This window comes from Neoarius graeffei, chromosome 1, assembly GCF_027579695.1.
Source record: "Neoarius graeffei isolate fNeoGra1 chromosome 1, fNeoGra1.pri, whole genome shotgun sequence".
NCBI lineage: Eukaryota > Metazoa > Chordata > Actinopteri > Siluriformes > Ariidae > Neoarius > Neoarius graeffei.
In genome coordinates this window covers 10,196,379-10,220,096 of record NC_083569.1, presented here as the reverse complement: position 1 = coordinate 10,220,096, position 23,718 = coordinate 10,196,379, and the positions used below count along the sequence as shown (strand labels likewise).

General features: G+C 42.6%; 1 protein-coding gene across 1 annotated transcript; it reads left to right on the top strand.

Annotated features, from left to right (window-relative positions):
* The first annotated feature begins 260 nt into the window (after nt 1-260).
* On the top strand, nt 261-23,481 carry crlf1a (cytokine receptor-like factor 1a). Its single transcript, XM_060929447.1, has 8 exons — nt 261-679; nt 3,046-3,324; nt 6,046-6,175; nt 6,766-6,935; nt 10,473-10,630; nt 16,054-16,222; nt 18,349-18,530; nt 21,613-23,481. Exons 1-8 carry the CDS (start codon nt 583-585, stop codon nt 21,634-21,636), a joined length of 1,209 nt encoding a protein of 402 aa, XP_060785430.1. The 5' UTR covers nt 261-582; the 3' UTR covers nt 21,637-23,481.
* The last annotated feature ends 237 nt before the right edge of the window (nt 23,482-23,718 follow it).

Sequence of the window (23,718 nt, the reverse complement as noted above, 5' to 3'; positions counted from 1 at the left end):
ATTTGATATGTTCTATTCTGAATAAAATATGGAATTTTGAAACAGTGACATTCATGATTGGCTGAAGAAATCTGACCCCAGGACCCCCTGCGCCTGTACTGGAAGTGGTCAGTCTACTGGGAATAACCCAGTCAGTGATGCACCTCAATGAGTTCCCCATGGGCCCCAGAAAACATGCCTTCATTCCAGAAGGTGGTGAGAAAGACAGCAGGAGGAGGAGGAGAAGTAGGAGGGAGGGGGAGGAGCTTGTGAAGTGAAGCCCAAGCGCCCCGCCCACTAGTGCTCCCACTGACTTCTCATAAACTTGGACGCGTCCTGCTTAACGATGACCAAACGGCACGAAGGAGCGCGAGCGAGACATCGTGTCGCAGCTGGACACTGTGGATAGACTGGGTTCGATTCCTCCTCCTTTATTTTGGGAATTTCGGAGAGGGAGAGAGAGAAAGGCTGCCGTAACAACACCTCAGAGGGAAGCAGATCAGAGGCGTGCTGGAGAAGCTCCCCAAGATCTCCAGTCCCAGAGGGAAGATTATACGCGTGAAGTCAAGATTCCAAGATTCCAGAATTCCAGGATTCCCGGGAATGATCACGCGCAGAGGAAGCGGGACGCAGGACATGATCGTCTTATTGTTTTTCATGGTGCGCGCTCCCGGCGCACACTGCGCGCTCCCTTCCACCCGTGAGTAGGAGTTGGAGATTTTTTTTTTTTTTTTAAATTTTTTTTTGGATGTATATGTGTGTGTGTGTGTGTGTGTGTGTGTGTGTGTGTGTGTGTGTGTGTGTGTTCTGGAGTGTAAAGACCCTTCCTAACCCTATCACACACACCCAAGCACAAGGAGGACCATAATAATAATAATAATAATAATATTATTATTATTAATAATAATGTTGACATTTGTTTGTTTGTTTGTTTGTTTGTTTGTTTGTTTGTTTGTTTGTTTTTGCTCAGCATCAGTCAACATTCCAGGTCTGATCCTGAAAATTATTTTACACAACAAATCATTCATGCACTTTGGAGGGAAAGCAAAAAATGGAGTGGGGGGGACAAGAAGAAGAAGAAGAGGTTCAAGGTGTCAGCAAGCAGGTCACGCTGTAATTCAGCAAAAAAAGACAGTCGTGTGTGTGTGTGTGTGTAAAAATAATAATTCCAGTACTACTATGAAGAGCAGGAAACGAAGCAAAGACAGTATTTGGCGGGGCGACTCTTTTACTTTAAGTCTCAGGTCCCAGATCCAGAAGTCTGGACACTTTGACGTCTGTCGTGCTTTACTTCTTCTTATTTTTGCACCAGATTTCATTATGGGGACGGCACGGTGGTGTAGTGGTTAGCGCTGTCGCCTCACAGCAAGAAGGTCCGGGTTCGAGCCCCGTGCCCGGCGAGGGCCTTTCTGTGCGGAGTTTGCATGTTCTCCCCGTGTCCGCGTGGGTTTCCTCCGGGTGCTCCGGTTTCCCCCACAGTCCAAACTGGTGACTCTAAATTGACCGTAGGTGTGAATGTGAGCGTGAATGGTTGTCTGTGTCTATGTGTCAGCCCTGTGATGACCTGGCGACTTGTCCAGGGTGTACCCCGCCTTTCACCCGTAGTCAGCTGGGATAGGCTCCAGCTTGCCTGCAACCCTGTAGAACAGGATAAAGCGGCTAGAGATGATGAGATGAGATGAGATGAGATGAGAGACCAACGACTTATTTCATTCCCAGTGAATAATTCTATCTATCCATGTGTCGCATTAACTAATGTGTTATAAATGCTATATAACACAATATTACTATAAACGCTGCTAATGTATTGCTTAACGTATTAAAAGAGTTGACTTTTATTGAAAAGCTCATCAGGTTCAAGTCGCCATCGAAGGGAGGAAGGGAATGGCGTAAACCAATCAGGATCTACTAATATATTATGCTCTTTTTTCCCCCTGCGGAGTTGACATTTCATTGCAACGGCAAGAAACTAAAACCCACTCGACTTCATGTGAAAATCAGTCCTCGGAATTATTCTCTCGGAATAGAAATAAAGTCACACATTTGCTCTTTCGCTAAAATCCCCGTGACTCGATTTAAAGTACAGATGAGATTTCAAGAGAAGACGGCGTCGTGTTCTGTTTATTTGAGTCCGACGTACGTTCCAGGTGTTAAAGGTGCTCTCGAGCACCAGGAATAACGTGAGCACGCACAGGTGTGAAAGCAAAAAGGCACAGACTAATTACAGCTAATTAAGGTTGGCTGCATTCACACCCTCATCATCAGGCGCGAGGTTTAACAGTCCTTGAGAATGTGGCAACACACGTTTTTTTTTTTTCCTTTTCAAGCCGGAGTGCTTTTCCACAGACCTCCGTTTAACATAAACAGACACAAATGCATGTGTAGGCGAACAACCTTAGGCCTGATCGTATCCTTTTAATGCACCGGTGCTGAATGCTGAACGCTGAATGATGCCGTCAGAGGTCGCGCCCCTTTTTTGCACCCTTCTCAATCGTCCCTAATCCAAGGGATTTAACCAGAGCTGCCGTGTGTTTGCTTTGGTTTAGAACGTTTTCTCAATTTCTCAGTGATCACCGCCGCCGTGAGTGTGTAAGCAAACGATTTTGCGGTCGTCCAATATGAACATTGTGACATTTAAAAACTTTACGTGGCAGCAGATTCGTCAACGTTTAGGATCACGGTTCGTGTGCGGAAAATTTCGCAAGACGGATCATCCATGCACTGTTGTAAGGTTTGAGGAATAATAATAATAATAATAATAATAATTGCATATTATCATTTATGCATTTTCGGATTCTTGAATCTGATTGGTCGGATGGTGTTTATACATTTTTTCCCCCAATAATAGCAACTCGTGTCCAGTGTTGTTTCTATAGCGACAGCTCCTTGATGGAGATTTGTAGGAAGGAGGGGAAAAAAGCATATAATCGTTGATATAGCGAGTTTTTCTGTAAGGACTTTTTTTTTTTTTTACCTTTATGGAAGGAGTCTCCGGTGTCTCTTGATGTAAGTGATAACGGGACCTAATGTGCTTTGCGGACGCTCTTTTGTCCTTTTGTCCTCCAGCGATGGCCAGCGTGCATCCTCAGGATCCGGCCCTTCGGATCGGCGCCAGCTTGACCGCCACGTGTTCTGTCGGAACGGACCACGGCCTGCACGCCAGCTCGCTCTACTGGACACTGAACGGCCGACGGATTCCCAGCAACACCTACAGCGTGCTCAGTCCCAGCGTCCTCAGCGTCACGTTGAGCAACCTGAGCGGCTCACGTCAGCAATCAGGCGACAACCTGGTGTGCCACAGCGGCGGGGGGCATGTGCTTGCTGGTTCCTGTCTCTACGTAGGCAGTAAGTGCTGCTGCTTGAATACTCTGGAAGCTTATTGATGGCTCGATGCTGATTAGTGACACTGTTTTTGTGAGTCTGGGCGTGGTCTTTTTAAAAAAATAATCATGATAGCTAAACGGTAGCTTGGTTTGATTCCACATGCTCCGTTTTCCAAATGTAACGCCGATTGCGAATGTACCCGATTGCTTCGGTTTTGCGTCCGGAGTACGTCACGGCGTTCTTTGTATTCGGCTAGAAGCTTTACGCAGTTACGTATTTATCTACACCGTTGCACCAGGGTGCGCTATTGCGACCAAAATTGAAAAGCGACATGTATGAAACCGGAAAAAAAAATGCTAAGAACATAAATATCTCTTAAAACGATTACAATCATAAAGCTGTGTGGCGGAATTTCAAGGCATTCTATAATTATTGGCGCCCTTCGTGAATGCGAAAAATAAACGATGATCATTCTGGAGGTCACTTTAGGTTTCATGATTATATCTCTTTACTGACTTTTGTAAATGAGAATGAACTGGAGTGGTATTGGTGCTAGAGGTTAAGAGTTTGCCATGCAACTCTTGCATCACTTTATTTTTTGTTAAATTTTCACACGCAGAGTTACTTTCAGAATGGATAGGATTCGAAACCCAAGGGCGTGGTCTCTTTGGGATGACCCCGCCCACATCAACACGGACGAGACGTCTCAGTGAATAATCTATAAAACGAGGTTGAAAATCGTTTTTAAAAAAACGCATTTTCGTGACTTGGACTCATATGACACCCTGTATGGTTTTTTTTTTCCCTTTAATTTGTCACTCATCTATATATCTGTCGATATATAGATATGCATACTGCGTGTTTAATTAACGTGCGATGGAATGTAGGATGGTTTAGAATCCTGGTGGTTTTTAGGCTGGTTTTGATTGGCCATTAGTCTCCTCATTTTCACGCACAGCTGGCAACCCTGAAATGAAACGGACCATCATTTTGATTAGTCTTTCATTTCTGTCTGAAATGTCAAAATATCTCTAATTAGACGATAAGTAAGTCAAGCTGAGTGGACTGGGGCGTATAATTTTTGTAATCTTGTCCAAAAAAACCATTGCGTATGGAATAAAGTGAGCCGAAACATCAGGAGGACGCAGCAACGGGATAGAGTAGAGATGTTTAGTCATTTAAAAAAAAAAAACGATGACGCTCTGGCTTGTAGGAACAAGTCAAAATGGCTAGGCAGGGTTTGGGTTTTCTTTTGCCTTCTAATTCACGTCCTTTGATTTACTGCGACTCGACTTTTCACGACGGCGTGAACGGAAAAGCGTTTTCAGAGCCTGACTCGAGCTGCGCACGACATCAGGACATCATTCATAAATGACGTTGGGTGCAAAAGTTTTCACCCGTCTTACTCTTGGAAGCCATTTTCAAAAGGAAAAAAAGGAATCTTTAGTTTCGTTTCCGGTCTACGCACGATGTAGCCTGTATCCTAGAACTTTTCTAATAGTGTACCAATGTTTCTCGTCATCGTGACGAACACGTCACGGCGTAACGTCTTTTGAAAGTGTTCTCTGCTTTCGAAAGGGCGCGCAAACTTTTGCACCCAGCCGAATTGTCGTCTTTGGTTTTCCCGTGGAATTTGGGATCCAGTGGTCGGATTTGACGCCCGTCTATAAAGAGCGTTATTATTAACGCTGTTTGCTTGACTTTAGTAGCATACGGTGCGCAAACAGCTGGCACAGCTGTAGCCTTTTAAAGTCCGGCATGTTGCATGAAACGATTATTACTGGGAAGTGGGATAAACTTCCAGCTGTGGACGGTTACCGTTCTCGACAAATTGTGTCAGGAAAAATAAAACGTCAAAATCTGGGCTGGACGTTCGATGTTTGTTTGTATTGTTTCACTAAAGCCTTGGAACTTCAAATAGGATTTTTTTTTCCCTTTTCAAAATGCTCAGTTTATTTAAGACTGTTAAATCGGACCTCTGGTTAGTGCAGTTGTTGTTGCAATATTTTAAAGCTTTCCATCCTCCCTTCTGCGAGTGTGAGAGATTAATTCCGTTCTGCTACCATTCTTTTGGCACCTGTGAGGTTCGTTCCTTCCAGCCAGTCAGCGTTTCCCACTGAACAAATGTAAAGTCGGAGCAAATGCACCACTGCGTTTGTCCGGAAAGACGACGACGATATGGAAAATTACTCGCGTTTCGGGCATCCTTTCAGACCGAGAGCGCAGGACGAGACAGAGTGTGTACGCGTGTTGAAGTGCCGTGTTCCGTTATGCCGAGCTCCGAGGTCTCGTCCTCGGAGTTTTTTTTTTCCCGCCTTAATCAGCCTCTGACACTTCCACCGCCTGCCTTTTGTTCTCAGTTGAATGGAATCTTGGCGCCTTTCCCAAACTTAATCGAGGATGGCAGCTGAAAACGCTCATCCGCTGTTGAAAATATTTAAGCCGGGCCATTATTTTTTCAGGCTCTCGATCTCAATCTGCTTTCTCATCTCTCTCTCTCTGTGCTTGTTCTTTTTCTTCTTTCTTTAACGTATCTGGTTCGAACTTTTGCGGACGCAGATTAGGATCTGTTGTTTAGCGTCGATGGAAAGCTTCTCCTAGACGTCGCGAGACATCATCTGTGTTTGGATAAGCGTAATTGGGACGTCCTGGATAAATGTTGCAGGACGAAATTGTAAAGCTTGTTTTATTTAAAAGGGGAAAAAAAAACCCCACTTTTGTTTGTTTTTGTGTTTAATCCAGTGCCGCCTGAGAAGCCAGTGAATCTTACGTGTTGGTCGAGAAACACAAAAGATCTCACCTGCAAATGGGCTCCTGGGGGTCAAGGGGAGACCTTCATTAAGACCAAATACACACTCAAATACAAGCTGAAGTAAGTGCGCACATCACACACACACTTGGTGTATCGATGAAGCCATTCGCATTAGTTGATTTTTGTCCATTATCTTTGTCTGTGTATTTAATCTGGGATTTGAACTTGCAACCGTCCAGCCAGTTGCACAGAACAGTTTATTATTAGCACTTTTTTTTTCGTTTTGAATGAAATATTCTTTTAGCCCGAGGCCGTTTTGTGGGTGTTTGACAAGCTCTCAGACCGGATCTGCGCTAATCCTTTTGATGAGCGAAAAAAGCTTATTCAAAAGCGAAGAAAAGAATGCAGAAGGCACTTATTCACGCTGCGACTCCACAGGATGCTGCATGCTTTCCATACGTTTTCATTGAGCCAGAAATAATTCACTCAAGTTCTGACAAATCGCGTCAGACGTACTGTACTGTACTGTACTGTACTGTACTGCGTATAGCGACTCTTTATTGGTTGGTGGTCGGAAAATGGGATTTTTTTTTTTTCAAAGTTCTGGACCCTGATCTCAAATTATGCGTGAAACCACTTCCTTAGAAGTAAATATCTGTGTGATGATACGTTTTGACGAATAAACCTGGCTCTGTTGTTGTTTCGCGCAGATGGTACGGCCAGGAAAAAGAGTGCGATGACTACAGCGGCGGTCAGCCGTACACGTGTTACATGCAACGTGACCTCGCCCTCTTCACGCCCTACGAGATCTGGGTGGAGGCCTCTAACCAGCTCGGGAGCGCCACCTCAGACGTCATCAATCTAGATATCCTGGACGTGGGTGAGTGTCTGAGTGAATAATATGAGTGTGCGTGACCTCTGACCCCGTTCCACATCTCACTCGGGGTGATAGGAGAGCAGGAAAAGGGGGGAATAAAAGTGCTGGGTGGAGTGCGTGACGAATTGCCACACTCCTACCCGTTCCTTTGATGGTGTCATCAACCCCGGTTTCTGTTTGCGACTTGTTTTTGTGTGTGAGAACAGAAGTTTACGAGCGCACCATGCCTTGGGCTACGTCTAAATGGCAACACGACATTAAAGGAAGTCTGTAAAACGCCTTTGCATGTTATTATCTTTGATCAATGACCTTCTCCTGACTTTTTTTTTTTCCCTCTCTCAGTGCTCAAATGGAAATTTTGAAAAATCAGAATCAGACCTTTCAGCAGAGCAGCGACAGCAAGAAGAAGCAGTAGAGTCAAGCAAAGCTTGATAAATACTTTTAGTCCTTCTTAAGGTGTTGCATTCCGACTTAAAAATTCCGTCTTGGAATGTTTCTGGGACACGTTTAGGGTGTGCATGTTTCGCTGTCTCACACCTGGAAGCAGGGGCATGTTTAATGGAAGGTGGGTGTTGCACGAGTGATACCAGAAGCATGACGCACTCGTCACACCCAAACGCCTCCACTTTACTACACAATTGAAGGCTTCTTCAGTGTTTTGTGATGTTATCAACAACGTCCTGTGAGCTCCTTAGGAGCAAATCCCACAAGTAAATGTAAAGTATGTCCTGCACATCAGTATCCGGAATGGTACTGAACACCGATGAACACCGTTCTTCCAAAAGATATCCTGTGGTCTTTTTAACCGATGGTGTTCAAGAGCCCTGCTGCTGTCCCGGTCTTAAACCGGCGCGCTGAAATCTCCCATAAGTCTTCAATTAGGCTGTGATGAAGTGTGAAGCCCATACCATCTGATTTACATCATTTTCATCCTCATCAACTTGTCATTCTTCAAAGGAAACAAGTGGCCATGCTCGCAAAATAAACATTTCCATGTCACCATGGCAACGCCACTATTCCCCACCCCCCCCAACTTTGATTCATCACCTATAAGTAAGGTTGAACGTGGCATGTATAACCAATAATAAGAAAAAAAAATCACACTCGTTCAGCTTGGGTCGGGTGTCACATCCGTCTGAGATGTTTCTCCTAAATCATGCCCTCGTAGAATGTTCGGCTTGATTACGGAAGGAATAAAACATGATAGGGCATGGGGTTACGGGAAAATAAACCACAACAGGGTGGGCCGAGATGTTTTATTTCTCTTATACTACAGCAATTCATTCATTCATTCATTCATGACCACCCTGTCATGTTACTTATAAACCACAAAGCGTAAAGATTTACCGACACTGGAGATTCGTTACTAGAGAAACGAAACATGAGCTTTGAATGACGGTCGGTACTACTGACCGAGCTGCTGTTAGAGAAAATGCAGCGTCTTGCAAAAATATTCATCCCCCTTGGTGTTTGTCCTGTTTTCTCGTGTTACAAGCTGGAATTAAAATGGATTTTTGAACGGTTTGCACCGTTTGATTTACACAACATGCCTACCACTTTAAAGGTGCAAATTGTTGTTGTTGTTTTTTTAAATTGTGACACAAGCAATAATTAAGATGAAAAAAAACCCCCAGAAAGCTGGACTATGCATAGGAGTATACACCCACCCAAAGTCAATACTTTGTAGAGCCACCTTTTGCTGCAATTACAGCTCTTGGGGTATGTCTCTATTAGCTTAGCACATCTAGCCGCTGGGATTTTTGCCCATTCCTCAAGGCAAAACTGTTGCAACTCCTTCAAGTTAGATGGGTTGCGTTGGTGCACAGCAATCTTCAAGTTATGCCACAGATTCTCAATTGGATTGAGGTCTGGGCTTTGATTAGGCCATTCCAAGACATTTAAATGTTTCCCTTTAAACCACTCCAGTGTAGCTTTAGCAGTATGTTTAGGGTCATTGTCCTGCTGGAACGTGAACCTTCATCCCAGTCTCAAACCTCTGGCTGGCTCAAACAGGTTTTCCTCCAGAATTGCCCTGTATTTAGTGCCATCCATCTTTCCTTCAGTCCTGACCAGCTTTCCTGTCCCTGCAGATGAAAAATATCCCCACAGCATGATGCTGCCACCACCATGCTTCACTGTAGGAATGGTGTTCTCAGGGTGTTGGGTTTGCGCCACACATGGCGTTTCCCATGATGGCCAAAAAGATCAATTTTAGTCTCATTTGACCAGAGAATCTTCTTCCATGTGTTTGGGGAGTCTGCCACATGCTGTTGGGCAAACTCCAAACATGTTTTCTTAAGCAATTACTTTTTTCTGGCCACTTTTCCATAAAGCCCCACTCTGTGGAGTGTACGGCTTAAAGTGGTCCTGTGGACAGATATTCCCATCTCCGCTGTGGATCTTTGCAACTCCTTCAGTGTTATCTTTGGTGTCTTTGTTGTATCTTTGATTAATGCCCTCCTTGCCCAGTCTGTGAGTTTTGGTGAGTCTCGTCAGGCTTGTAGTGGTGCCATATTTTTTCCATTTTGCTATAATGGATTTAATGGAGCTCCCTGGGATATTCAAAGTTTGGGATATTTTTTATAACCCAACCCTGATCTATACTTCTCCACAACTTTGTCTCTGACCTGTTTGGAGTGCTGCTTGGTTTTCATGTTGCTTGCTTAGTCGTGTTGCAGATTCAGGAATCCTTCCAGAACAGGTTGATTTATACAGACATCATGTGATAGATCATGTGACACTTTGATTGCACACAGGTGGATCTTAATCAGCTCATGAAATTATGTGACTTATGAAGTGAATTGTTTGGACCAGCTCTTATTCATACGAAACGGGGTGAATACATATGCACACTCCATCTCATCTCATTATCTCTAGCCGCTTTATCCTTCTACAGGGTCGCAGGCAAGCTGGAGCCTATCCCAGCTGACTACGGGCGAAAGGCGGGGTACACCCTGGACAAGTCGCCAGGTCATCACAGGGCTGACACATAGACACACACAACCATTCACACTCACATTCACACCTACAGTCAATTTAGAGTCACCAGTTAACCTAACCTGCATGTCTTTGGACTGTGGGGGAAACCGGAGCACCCGGAGGAAACCCACGCAGACATGGGGAGAACATGCAAACTCCGCACAGAAAGGCCCTCGCCGGCCCCGGGGCTCGAACCCAGGACCTTCTTGCTGTGAGGCGACAGCGCTAACCACTACACCACCGTGCCGCCCTATGCACACTCCAGATTTCTGTTTTTTCATCTTAATTATTGTTTGTGTCATAATAAAACAACAATTTTCACCTTTAAAGTGGTAGGCATGTTGCGTAAATCAAATGGTGCGAATCCTCCAAAAACCATTTTAATTCCAGCTTGTATTGCGACAAAACAGAACAAACACCAAGGGGGATGAATACTTTTGCAAGACACTGTAAACCAGCACCTTCTGACCAATCAGATTCAAAAATTAAAAAAAAAAAAATACCCTGAATGGTTCTTTGGTTAAAAACAAGCTTTCAGAGTTCTTCTCATCTTCTGTCCAGTGACGACGGATCCTCCGGCCAACGTGCACGTGAGCCGCGTGGGCGATCTGGACGATCAGCTGACCGTACGTTGGGGAACTCCACCTGCTCTCAAAGACTATCTCTTCCAGGCCAAGTACCAGATCCGCTACAGGCTTGAAGACAGCACCGATTGGAAGGTAGTTTACCTTTGAACCTTTAAATCGCCTTGTCCGGCCATCTAGCTTGAACCAGTTGCTGAGTTCATTCGATGATTGATGGCTGATTGATTGATTGATTTTCACGGCAGTATTTTTATTAGCGCAGCCGAGGTTTATTTTAGAGGCGGCCGCCTCTGGCTTTTGCACTAGCAGGAACTCTGCCATGTGGGAGTTAAAAGATTTAAGGGTATTTTTACAGGATCTTGAGCAGACACCTCGCAGAGTGATTCACGACGAGATCAGATTTATTAGGTAGAAACCAGATATTCTGGAGCTTTAACAGTTTAACTAATCCTGCTTTAGTGTTTCTTTCTTCTTCTTTTTTTTTCTCCGGCAGAGTCAGAGATTCATCATTCCCCCTGACTTGTGTAGCTTCCGTATGAAAGGTCTAGTAATCCAGAAAACTAGGCTCTGCCAGGCCACCTCATTCCTCTTAGGATTCACGTCTTTCCTAATGAACGTGAACAGTTAGCGTTTTGCACCATTTCAGCTCGGATCCTAGAATTGCTGAGATACTGTACTACCACCACCAGGTTTTACCGACCTGATGGAAGTGTGATTCAATTGAATAAGCGTTTCTTTTTAAACGTTCTTCTCCCACATCTGAATGAAACACACATGCTTGCCATCTGCTTCACAATGAATCATGATTTTATTCTGGCACCTAGGTATGTGAAACCTTCCCTAAGGGTGGTAGGAATATCCTCGGTTAAAGTTACCAAGGTTCCATTATCCAGGGAAATGAGGAAAGATTTATTGCTGTGCACCTTGTAAAAACGTCATTGCTTATGCCAGGAATCGAATATAAGTGGAAAATAAGCACATAAAAGTTCGGAATTAGAGGGGGGGGGAAGGAAGGCATCATTAGTTGACATGAAAGATGTTTCGAGTCCACTTCACCCAAGATGCTGAGAAGTGATCAACCCAATTGTATGACCTGTTTGCTCTATGCTCATTGTTATTAGAAGCAATGGTAACGTTCGTTAGCAGGATTGGGGGCTGCTGGAACAAATTATGTGAGAAGAATTCCTCATACCTACCAAAGAACCACTATGGGGCTTTTAAACAAAACCTTTAACCCCTTGATCGCTCGGCTATGCTTTGGATATACAGTGGTGCTTGAAAGTTTGTGAACCCTTTAGAATTTTCTATATTTCTGCATAAATATGGCTTAAAACATCATCAGATTTTCACACAAGTCCTAAAAGTAGATAAAGAGAACCCAGTTAAACAAATGAGACAACAATATTATACTTGGTCATTTATTTATTGAGGAAAATGATCCAATATTACATATCTGTGAGTGGCGAAATTATGTGAACCTCTAGGATTAGCAGTTAATTTGAAGGTGAAATTAGAGTCAGGTGTTTTCAATCAATGGGATGACAATCAGGTGTGAGTGGGCACCCTGTTTTATTTAAAGAACAGGGATCTATCAAAGTCTGATCTTCACAACACATGTTTGTGGAAGTGTATCATGGCACGAACAAAGGAGATTTCTGAGGACCTCAGAAAAAGCGTTGTTGATGCTCATCATGCTGGAAAAGGTTACAAAACCATCTCTCAAGAGTTTGGACTCCACCAATCCACAGTCAGACAGATTGTATACAAATAGAGGAAATTCAAGATCATTGTTATCCTCCCCAGGAGAGGTCCACCAACAAAGATCACTCCAAGAGCAAGGCGTGTAATAGTTGGCGAGGTCACAAAGGACCCCAGGGTAACTTCTAAGCAACTGAAGGCCTCTCTCACATTGGCTAATGTCAATGTTCATGAGTCCACCATCAGGAGAACACTGAACAACAATGGTGTGCATGGCAGGGCTGCAAGGAGAAAACCACTGCTTTCCAAAAAGAACATTGCTGTTCATCTGCAGTTTGCTAAAGATCACGTGGACAAGCCAGAAGGCAATTGGAAAAATGTTTTGTGGACGGATGAGACCAAAATAGAACTTTTTGGTTTAAATGAGCAGCGTTATGTTTGGAGAAAGGAAAACACTGCATTCCAGCATAAGAACCTTATCCCATCTGTGAAACATGGGGGTGGTAGTATGGTTTGGGCCTGTTTTGCTGCATCTGGGCCAGGAAAGCTTGCCATCATTGATGGAACAATGAATTCTGAATTATACCAGTGAATTCTAAAGGAAAATGCCAGGACATCTGTCCATGAACTGACTCTCAAGAGAAGGTGGGTCATGCAGCAAGACAACGACCCTAAGCACACACGTTGTTCTACCAAAGAATGGTTAAAGAAGAATAAAGTTAATGTTTTGAAATGGCCAAGTCAAAGTCCTGACCTTAATCCAGTTGAAATGTTGTGGAAGGACCTGAAGCGAGCAGTTCATGTGAGGAAACCCACCAACGTCCCAGAGTTGAAGCTGTTCTGTACGGAGGAATGGGCTAAAATTCCTCCAAGCCGGTGCGCAGGACTGATCAACAGTTACCGCAAACGTTTAGTTGCAGTTATTGCTGAACAAGGGGGTCACACCAGATACTGAAAGCAAAGGTTCACATACTTTTGCCACTCACAGATATGTAATACTGGATCATTTTCCTCAATAAATAAATGACCAAGTATAATATTTTTGTCTCATTTGTTTAACTGGGTTCTCTTTATCTACTTTTAGGACTTGTGTGAAAATCTGATAATGTTTTAGGTCATATTTATGCAGAAATATAGAAAATTCTAAAGGGTTCACAAACTTTCAAGCACCACTGTACATGTCTACTCAATGAATAAATGTAATGATGCAATCACGTGCTCTGATTGGCTACTCTACTAGTAGGATATCAGCTCATATACCGCGAGTAGAGAAAAACAAAATGGCGGCGCGTGTTGCTGAAAACAACCGAGGGCGAAATAAAAACTACTCAAAAAACACAAAACCCCCAAAAATACAAAAAAGCAACACAATATGGAATAAAAGTATTTGATGGTAAGAACATATCTTTTTTTATTTTTCAAGAATTGTTGTTATTATTATTATTATAGCATTTTTCACAACTTGCTCCTGTTATTTCGCCGGTTTGTTTACATTCTAAGCAGAAATGATTTTGTTGGACGTTTTCCATCAGGGTTTTATTGATTGAATTTGCAAAAAATAAAAATGCTCTGTTTCTCCAAATCCAGTGAATGCAGAGACAATAAAACAGTTATTCCACTCAATCTCATCGTACATGGCTTATAGCTGCTATCACCTCATGTATGACTCGATTTTGTGGAATAACTGTTAAATAACTTCTAAATATACTTGAATCTGGAAGCATTCTCTTGTATTCTTGTATCCCAAACAGCCTTCCATGACTAACATTCGCTAATCTAGGACAATTTCCATAATATCTGAATCAAAAGGTTACCATCAACAGTAGCTAAGTTAGCTTGCCGTTTATTTACCTGGAGGTTTATACTGTACGTTGAAGTGAAAAGCTGCTTGTGCTTGTAGTTTTTCTTGTGGGCGTGTCGAGACTGCTATTCTTCTTGCTTGTTGTTGTTTGATTACATGTTGCATGTTGCAGCAAGCTAACTGTACTAGCTACACACACTCAACAGAGGCACATTTACATAGAGGTGTGTGAAACAACTTAGAACATGGCACCTTTTGCTTGAACCCATCCATTTTTCATGTGATCAAAAGTGTGAAAAGGTGTTTCTTGTTGCCCAGGTGTGCCCTACTCGATTGATTGTTTAAACAATTAATGGCTCTGGATATCTACTCTTGTTTCGAGCGCTGGGTTTTGCCTGTGAAGATTGCATTTGTTGTTAAAAAGGATAAACCAACATGAAGACCATAGAGAAGCCCATGGGAGAAAAGCAAGCCATTTTGAAGCTGAGAAAAGAGGAAATTGATTTCGCTGGTCTGCCACTAAAGGTGCCATGTTCTAAATTGATGTAAATAATGTTCTAGATGTAAATATCAGGAAATGAAAGCGGGCATTTTGAGCCATCGTGTGAGTCATCTTTTAATCGCAAACCAAATATCTTCATTTTACAGGAAAAAAGAAAACGAATTGGCCTTGCTGTTCCGATACTTTTGGAGGGGACTGTGTACCTATAATTGGATGTGAAAGGGGTTAATTGTGATTTTTTTTTTTTTATTATTTGCGTTTAAAAAAAAATTCCCTTGATAAACTCGCCTTTGGATAGTTCTTTATTAAATATCTGTGAAAGATAGCTGTAAAATAGCCAGCTCTGGAGACCCACATCACTGCACACATTAATTCATTTTCCTTCTCCAGAACACCTGACTCAGCTCCTGAAGACCTTAATCATTAACTGGTGCAACAATTCAGGTCCATGATCCTAAACTCTGTAGAAATGCTTCTGAGGATTTTTCCATGGCACCATGGAGCTTGGTTCTATGGCTGGTTGTAAACTTCCTTTCGGACAACAGCAGGAACAGGAGGCCACGTGGTTTCCAGCCCTCGTGTCGACATGATATACGCAGCCTTGAAATAAGCTTTCACCGTTCTTTGTGTTCTTCATATGGTTTCAATCAGCAGGCAGGTTCTCTCTGGAGCAGGTCAGAGAGGTCGGGTTACACATAACACCAACATACCATGGATTTATTTATTTATTTATTTAAGGCTGTCGCTGGACCAGGAGGAGATATGATTGCTCCCAAAATATGATGAGCCACTGTAAGCTTTTTAAGCGTTTATTTCCTTTTAAATACTTCACTTTTCTTCTCAGCACATTGTCCTGTCATCCTGCCGGCTACGCTGCAACCTACGGAGTCTGTTACCGTTCAAGTATTCAGTTGTAATGATGGCCCCGTGACGAATTGGAGCATGGAGCGATCCGTTTGATCATGTTGGTTGCGGCATTCTTGAATGTTTGTTGCTTTTGTAAAGGAAAGGGAGACGGCGGACATGGGCCGAATCATGCCGGTCGCGGTTGTAAATAATTACATGGGGCCCCGGTGCTTATTATCCTGCTTAGAGGCATAGGACATTCCTGCATTTGAAACTCGTCCCTCCTCTCAAATAGGCAGCATTTAGAAAGAAAATTAGAGGAGAATGAAGGAGCTTGGCTTGGCTTGGGTTTCGGCCGCCGCTTGTAAGCTGTTGGTGCCGTCTTCACCCTTCCAATTACTCAGTCTGTAATAAGTAATAGATAACAGATTTCCTCTCGGGGCGAAGTAGGCGTGCACGATGAAGAACAGCATGACGCGTGTGCTTGACTATATCGTTTACTGTCTGTGTGTGTGTTGGCTTCTCTGAGAGAATATTGTCTCCTGCTTAACACTCGAGCCTGTGCCAGCTTGCTTTGTGGATTCGAGCATGAATGGTCTGGTTTTCAGGAACGTAAACAGGCCCTATCAGTCAAGTGTGTTTGAGTGTGTGTTTGAGTGTGTCTAGGTCTTTGATGTGACATTTTTTGTTTGGGTTTCTCTCTCGCTATAGGTGGTGGATGACATGGGGAACCAGACGTCCTGCAGGTTGGCAGGTCTCAGGCCGGGGACCGTTTACTTCGTGCAGGTGCGCTGTAATCCAGTGGGCATCCTGGGATCGAGGAAGGCGGGCATCTGGAGTGACTGGAGTCATCCAACAGCAGCGTCAACGCCACACAGTGGTAAGAGATCATGAGACGTTCATAAATCTGCCAGGAATTTTTAGTTCGGTTTCTGAAAACTTTGACACCCAACTTTAGGAAACAACTTGATAATTGAGACCCAAAATCAGGTGTTGTGCATGAAGATACAACTCTCTGAATTGGGGAGAAGAACTGTGCTGTGGATTCCAATCGTCATGACAAGAAACTTGTAGTGGATGACAAGGAATATTTGCACATGTTGGTAATCAACCACTACAAAAAAAAAAAGACATAAAAAATGACATAATGAGTTGGAAAAAAGGATGGCTAGCAGACACTATGATCTCTACAGAGGAAAACAGCAAAAAAAAAAAAAATCCCCGGCAGGATTGAGACACCATCCGTCCTTCATCACGTCGCCACATACTGTACGTGTCCTGCAGTCCGTTGCTTAATGGGATACACATTCGAGACAGTGCGAAATCCAGCAGCTAAAAAACCATCGCAGCACATGAAACAGATTACACATCCCACACATCTCTTCCCACTTTGCGGCTCGCCAAAAAGTGGCCACAGGGAGCATTTGATACATTTGTTTCGAAAGACTGTTTTCTGAAGATTAACAGATTAGCTTCCCACCACGTTCCGCCGCTTCCTGTAACTCGCACGCCGCATCTGGAGCGACTAAAGTCACTATTTATTTAAAGTAGAGCTGAATTTATTTTTTTGTGCCGTCCCGTGTTTCGTTATGCGGCGTAAAACTGAAAGACAGGGAATTCGGGACACAATGAGCACTCATCCTCTGGGATTTAGACCGCAAAGCTGGTGTAAAAGTCCAATGATGGTTGCTTATTTGTGTTTAGGATGACTCCAAAGATAAGCCAGGCACGTGGATGGTCGGGAAATGGGATTGTGTTATGGTGTGCGCGGTAGTTGTGGTATTTTTGGGGTAAACTGTATAACCGGACAAATCAATCTTGAGTCAATGAACAGACTCGAGAACTTTAGTGGTGGCAAAAGTTAGCCTGTTGCATCAAAATGTCCAGTGTGTATTTTAGAGAGATGCCTCCTGAGGTGTTTGAATCAGCCAACTTCTTTAACAATTCCAATAATCTACTCCACAGCTATGTTTCCTCATGCTCAGGTTCGTGTTGACTGTAAGTTTTCCGTCCTCACCGCCTCCAGTTACAGCCATTATCTCATTAAAAGCCAGGTTTACTTCACTCCCTGCTGCGACCATTCAGCAGTATTTCCATAACCTCTGAAACGCGTCATTTTTTGGATTTTTGCTGCAACTGGGGCAAAGTTTGAAATTATTCTGGCCCCAAACAATCATTGTCCATCATCCAGCTCCCATCAGGGCCTGGCAGAGCAAACAGCTCGCTGTCCTGCTGGGAAAGTTCAACAATTCACGTCAAGTTAAGAATTTTTAGAGATGAGAACACAATGAAATTAGCTAGTCTTGCGCACGTTGCTACACTCTGACACAAACAACGTGCTACACATCTGTTTATGGCAGTCGGATATGGCGAGAAGAGTGAAAAACTGGAATTATGCGCAATCCTTTTATGGTGCAGATTGAACAATAACAAAAGTTAGCAAAAAAAAACAAAACGAAGCGATGCATGAAACATGGGCTTTTTATAGGCTTTATAGACTTTACTCAGTAATGGACAGATGGACAAACAGAAACCACATGGCAGGCTGGGAAACAAAAGGAAGTAGACACACTTTAATGATAACTGTTTATAGAAGAGCGCACTTTGTCCATCAATAGACTTTGCACCACCTACTTTTTCCAGCACTAAAACCCATCATCATGTGTAATGCTGAGGATAAAGTTTTTGAGTTTTGCCGTGACAGCTTCATTACTCATCTGTTGCTCTGTGACTTTTTTTTTTTAAACGGATTCTTTGGTTTGTCCGTCAGAACCCTGCAATAAAATAGTTAGATCAAGTTAGATCCCTTTTGCGAACTCAAACCTTTAACCATGCAGACCTCTGAGGAAGTGGAATCAGGTTCTTGGTGTTGAAAGATTCACTCGGTACTCTTGCTTAATTTGGAACTCATCTGATTTTTATAAATGAATCTGAATCAAATCAGAGTTGGTCATTGTAAATAAATAAATCCTCATTAACTTTTTTGTGTTCTTTTCTGTTGTTCAGAGCGCTCACTGGCAGGTTCGTGTGACTCCAAAGCAGCCCGTCAGAACTCGACGCTGCGCCAGGAGCTGAAGCAGTTCTTCAGCTGGGTACGCAAGCGTGTTTCTGACTGCAGTGCCATGAGCATCAAACAATACGACCAGTGGCGTGTCTGGCTGCAAAAGTCTCACAAGACCCGAAACCAGGTACGTGTGGCTCAGTTCCTTACATTAGCTTCATCCTGAACACATTTACACCCAAGTCCTAGTGGTGAAATTACCGTAATAACATGTATGTTTTAAATAGTAAGCACAAAAAGAATATTCAGACTCAGATACTCAAAAAATACTCAGAGAAAAGAGTAAATATAGACAAAATAAAAAAAGCCCAGACAAAATGTTCAGGCAAAATATTGAGATAAAATAAGTACAGGCAAAATAAAAACCAAAAGAAAGACAGGATAAGAAAACAAACCAATCAGCAGAGACAAAATGCTCAGACAAAACAAGAAGTCTGGGCAAAACACTTGGGCAAAGCAAAAACTCTGGACAAACCACTCGGGCAAAGCAAGAAGTCCAGACAGAGCACTCGGGTGAAGCAAGAAGTCCGGACAAACCACTCGGGCAAAGCAAGAAGTCCGGACAAACCACTCAGGCGAAGCAAGAAGTCCGGACAAACCACTTGGACGAAGCAAGAGGTCCAGACAAACCACTCGGGCGAAGCAAGAAGTCCGGACAAACCACTTGGACGAAGCAAGAGGTCCGGACAAACCACTCGGGCGAAGCAAGAAGTCCGGACAAACCACTTGGACGAAGCAAGAGGTCCGGACAAACCACTCGGGCAAAGCAAGAAGTCCGGGCAAAACACTTGGACAAAGCAAGAAGTTCGGGCAAAAGACTCGGACAAAGCAAAAAGTCCGGGCAAAACACTCGGACAAAGCAAGAAGTCCGGGCAAAACACTCAGACAAAGCAAGAAGTCTGGGCAAAACACTCGGACAAAGCAAGAAGTCCAGCCAAAACACTCAGACAAAGCAAGAAGTCTGGACAAAGCACTCGGACAAAGCAAGAAGTCTGGACAAAGCAAGAAGTCTGGACAAAACACTCAGACAAAGCAAGAAGTCCGGACAAAACACTCGGACAAAGCAAGAAGTCCGGACAAAATAATCAGACAAAGCAAGAAGTCCGGACAAAACACTTGGGCAAAGCAAGAAGTCTGGACAAAACACTCGGACAAAGCAAGAAGTCTGGACAGAACATTTGGACAAAGCAAGAAGTCCGGACAAAATAACCAGACAAAGCAAGAAGTCCAGACAAAACACTCGGACAAAGCAAGAAGTCCGAACAAAACACTTGGGCAAAGCAAGAAGTCCGGACAAAACACTTGGATAAAGTAAGAAGTCCGGACAAAACACTCGGACAAAGCAAGCAGTCTGGACAGAACATTTGGACAAAGCAAGAAGTCCCGATAAAATAATCAGACAAAGCAAGAAGTCCAGACAAAACACTCGGACAAAGCAAGAAGTCCGGACAAAACACTCGGACAAAGCAAGAAGTCTGGACAGAAAATTTGGACAAAGCAAGAAGTCCGGACAAAATAATCAGACAAAGCAAGAAGTCTGGACAAAACACTCGGACAAAGCAAGAAGTTCAGACAAAATAAAAAAAAAGTCTAGACAAAATGTTGAGGCAAAACATTGAGACAAAATAAATACAGGCAAAATAAAAACAAAAAGAAAGACAGGATAAGAAAAACCAACCAGGCGAGACAAAATGCTCAGACAAAACAATAAAAACACACAAACCCATCGAAAAATACATAATTACAAACCATTTGAGTAAGAATGCAGACATTCCTGCTGTCTAGGCTTTTTTTTTTTAATAATGGATAGATTACAAGCAAGAAGTCCAGACAAAATAAAAAAAAGTCTAGACAAAATGTTGAGGCAAAATAAGTACAGGCAAAATAAAAACAGAATAAAAAACAATGGACAGTAGCTTCTGGATATTAGATCCAGGTGTGTGTTAACTAAACTCTGCAGGGCCGGAGACGTGCAGTCCAGTGTTACACACTTACAGCTAGAAAATTGGGCTCAGTTTAAAATCGTCCTGAAGACTGATAACTGATTAAGTCCAGCCACTTCGGCTTAGCTCAAACTGAGGAATGTCCGACTGCTGAGGATTTAACCTCCGCCTTGGCTTTTTTTTTTTTTTTGAGCTTTCAATAATTGGTTCCAGCTCCAATACAGTGTGGGTTGTATGAAAAACCTTGGCATGGCTCCAGTTTTTTTTAAATGGATATTATATATTTTTTTTTTTGCTAAGTAAACAGTATAAACAATATTTTTGAAGTTGACAGTAGGCCTGGGCAATATGATGATGATGATGATGATATGGTTCTAAATTATGCCACAGTACACTTTTCTGAGAAATACTGCAGCATTTTTATAGCTATAATTACAATTTATATTCAAATAAATAACTTTCTATGATTTAACTGAAGAGTTAAATGTTTGATATGAAACGTCAGTGACACGTCAATGATGTGTCAACTTTGTGTCATTATAGATTAGTGAACACATTATTATTGTTCGTATTCATATCGTAGGAGTTGTAGTAATTTGATCCGCAAGGGAAATAAACGTCCAGACAGATTAAAGAGAGGTGGTGGGGTGGGGTGGGGTCAGAATTCCTGCTTTTACATTTTTATGACCAAATTGTTTACAGAAGCGTCAGCTATTTGGATTTTACGCAAAATAAAGGCGCTCTGTTTCACTCACTTCTGAAGACGAGCCCATCTGCATTCTGCATTACGTTTGTCTCTTTTACGATTCTGTGGTAATTCTTTGTTTAGTAATGGCAAGGGTTGTCTCGCAGCGGGTCTGAGCTCAAGTGCACGCAAAGAACATGACCGACAGATCATTAGCCACTTTTCCTACCCCCCTCCGCCCCCAAACCTCCGCCCCCCATGTGCGCTGTGGTCTCTGTACTCTGTGCAATGACACATGCTAAACGTTTGTCTGTGCGACCGAGGAACTTTTGAACTGGGATGACTGCCTCTAATCTTCCAGCGCAGCATGAAGTTTTCCAGAACCTTTGAGCAATTATACCACCCAAATGCAAAGCCTTTAAAAGCAGCCTTGTGATTAAAAATCCAGCTTGACCCCTAAAGTATTTTGATCAGCACATTCTTTTTTTTTTTCCTTAATCAGTTGGGCGTGAATGCATGCATGCTGTTGTGTCCGACTACGCACAATTGACTAATCAGTGATTTTGCTCTGATCTTTTCAGGTTCTTCAAGGAGATAAATCATAGCAACGTCACCCCCTGGCTGCTGGAACATTGGACAAGATGGGGGATATGGAGGTTGGGGGGGTTGGGGGTTGGATGGGAGGACAACTAGTTTTCTTTTTCTTGCCAGGCTAGCTGTTAGTCCTGCTGCAGAAAGACTTGAGAAGGAACAACCTGAGATTTCAAATCTACTGGACGCTTCACAAAAAAGTGCCTTTCTTCATCCATACAGGAAACCAGCCTTGTTAAAAAATGTTCGATTGATACCCATGACAAATATGGAGGATATCTTGGACTGAGATTTGCACATTTTATTTTTTTCTGAGGATGACGTCACACGACTGTACCGTACGTTTTGTTTCTGTGATATTATGACATCACAGAAGACTGCGATATGCAAATGAGCCCCTCTCACTTCCAGTGCCTTAAAGTTTTATGATGAGCCACGCTTACCAAAGATACCTGTAAACTAAGTGTCGGTGATATAGCACGAATATTACTGTATATCATGAAATTTAGGGCGGCATGGTGGTGTAGTGGTCAGCGCTGTCGCCTCACAGCAAGAAGGTCCGGGTTCGAGCCCCGTGGCCTGCGAGGGCCTTTCTGTGTGGAGTTTGCATGTTCTCCCCGTGTCCGCGTGGGTTTCCTCCGGGTGCTCCGGTTTCCCCCACAGTCCAAAGACATGCAGGTTAGGTTAACTGGTGACTCTAAATTGACCATAGATGTGAATGTGAGTGTGAATGGTTGTCTGTGTCTATGTGTCAGCCCTGTGATGACCTGGCGACTTGTCCAGGGTGTACCCCGCCTTTCGCCCGTAGTCAGCTGGGATAGGCTCCAGCTTGCCTGCAACCCTGTAGAACAGGATAAAGCGGCTACAGATAATGAGATGAGATGAGATCATGAAATTTAAAGATATTTTTACACTAAACTTTAAAACGTACCATTCCAACTCTTGCACCTTTTTTTTTAAAGGTACACTTTATCCACGTTTCCAAAAAAAAATTGGTACAACAATTACATTTCAACATCGTCAGCTACTTGTTACTATGTAACTACTGACGTTATTCTAGTAAATGATGTATCTTCTCATATCACGCAGCCCTGTGATCAAATATTAATGACTGTTCCAGGTTTGTTCAGCCGTTTCTGTGCATTTTGACAGGAATACCTCACAGGTTGCAATATGTAGATGACCTCATGTATCCATGTTTTAATAAGTAAAAAAAAAAAAGTTTTCATTTCAACTAAATGTAGTATTTCGTCCATATTGTTCAACCCAACTCAAAAAACATGTAAAAAACAAAGCAAAAAACATTTCATTCACAGCAACCACTATTTTTTTTTTTCCGAGAATATTATGTCTTGAATTTTATACTTTGTGCTGATGTTTTTCCCCACAACCACGAACCACCTTTTGTCACCATTCTGGACTAAAAGATAAGAGAAATTTCTCTTGTCATAATTAGACCATTAAAACACTTCTACTTCTGTCGCAGCAGGACTCAAGATAAACATTGCAACATTGCAAAGTTTACAATTGCAAGATGCCGAGGCCGGGACTGACTGGGTCACCATTCTGTTTATTCAGCAGTGGATTAATCCTCTCACTCTTTTCGCCTTTGTGGCTGGAATTCCAAAAATAAAAAATAAAAAAAAACACAAAACCAAAAAAAAAAAAAAAAAAAAGAAAACCTTGCAATCGAACTCTGCGGCATCGAGACTGTTAGTAAATAATTGTATGTATGTTTGTACAATTGTACTGCTTTTTATTTTTGTACTGAATTGTATCAGCGTATTTAAAAAAAAGTGTAAAGTTTCTGGCTCTTAAGTTATAAGTAGGTAGTTTGTAATATGACTGACTGAATTATTAAACTGTAATATTGAACATCATCCCATGAACGTTGTTTTCTAACTTATAAACGTTATTAATAAACACATCTTTTATGTTCTGTTCTGGAAGAACCTGTGGTGTAAAAATACATAGTTGGATTTCGTTACTACATAGTATGTAATTACTAAGTACTATTTTTGGAGCATTTGTACTCTTACTCAAGTAAGTTTACAAGGAAAAACGTACTTTTTAGTCCTTAAAATTTCATTTTGACC

Excerpts from the sequence above, each read along its gene's own strand:
- crlf1a (XM_060929447.1), top strand. The coding sequence starts at position 583 with ATGATCACGCGCAGAGGAAGCGGGACGCAGGACATGATCGTCTTATTG. Across the intron at positions 3,325-6,045 it reads TTCCTGTCTCTACGTAGGCA|TGCCGCCTGAGAAGCCAGTG; the intron begins GTAAGTGCTGCT and ends TGTTTAATCCAG. Across the intron at positions 6,936-10,472 it reads TCTAGATATCCTGGACGTGG|TGACGACGGATCCTCCGGCC; the intron begins GTGAGTGTCTGA and ends TCTTCTGTCCAG.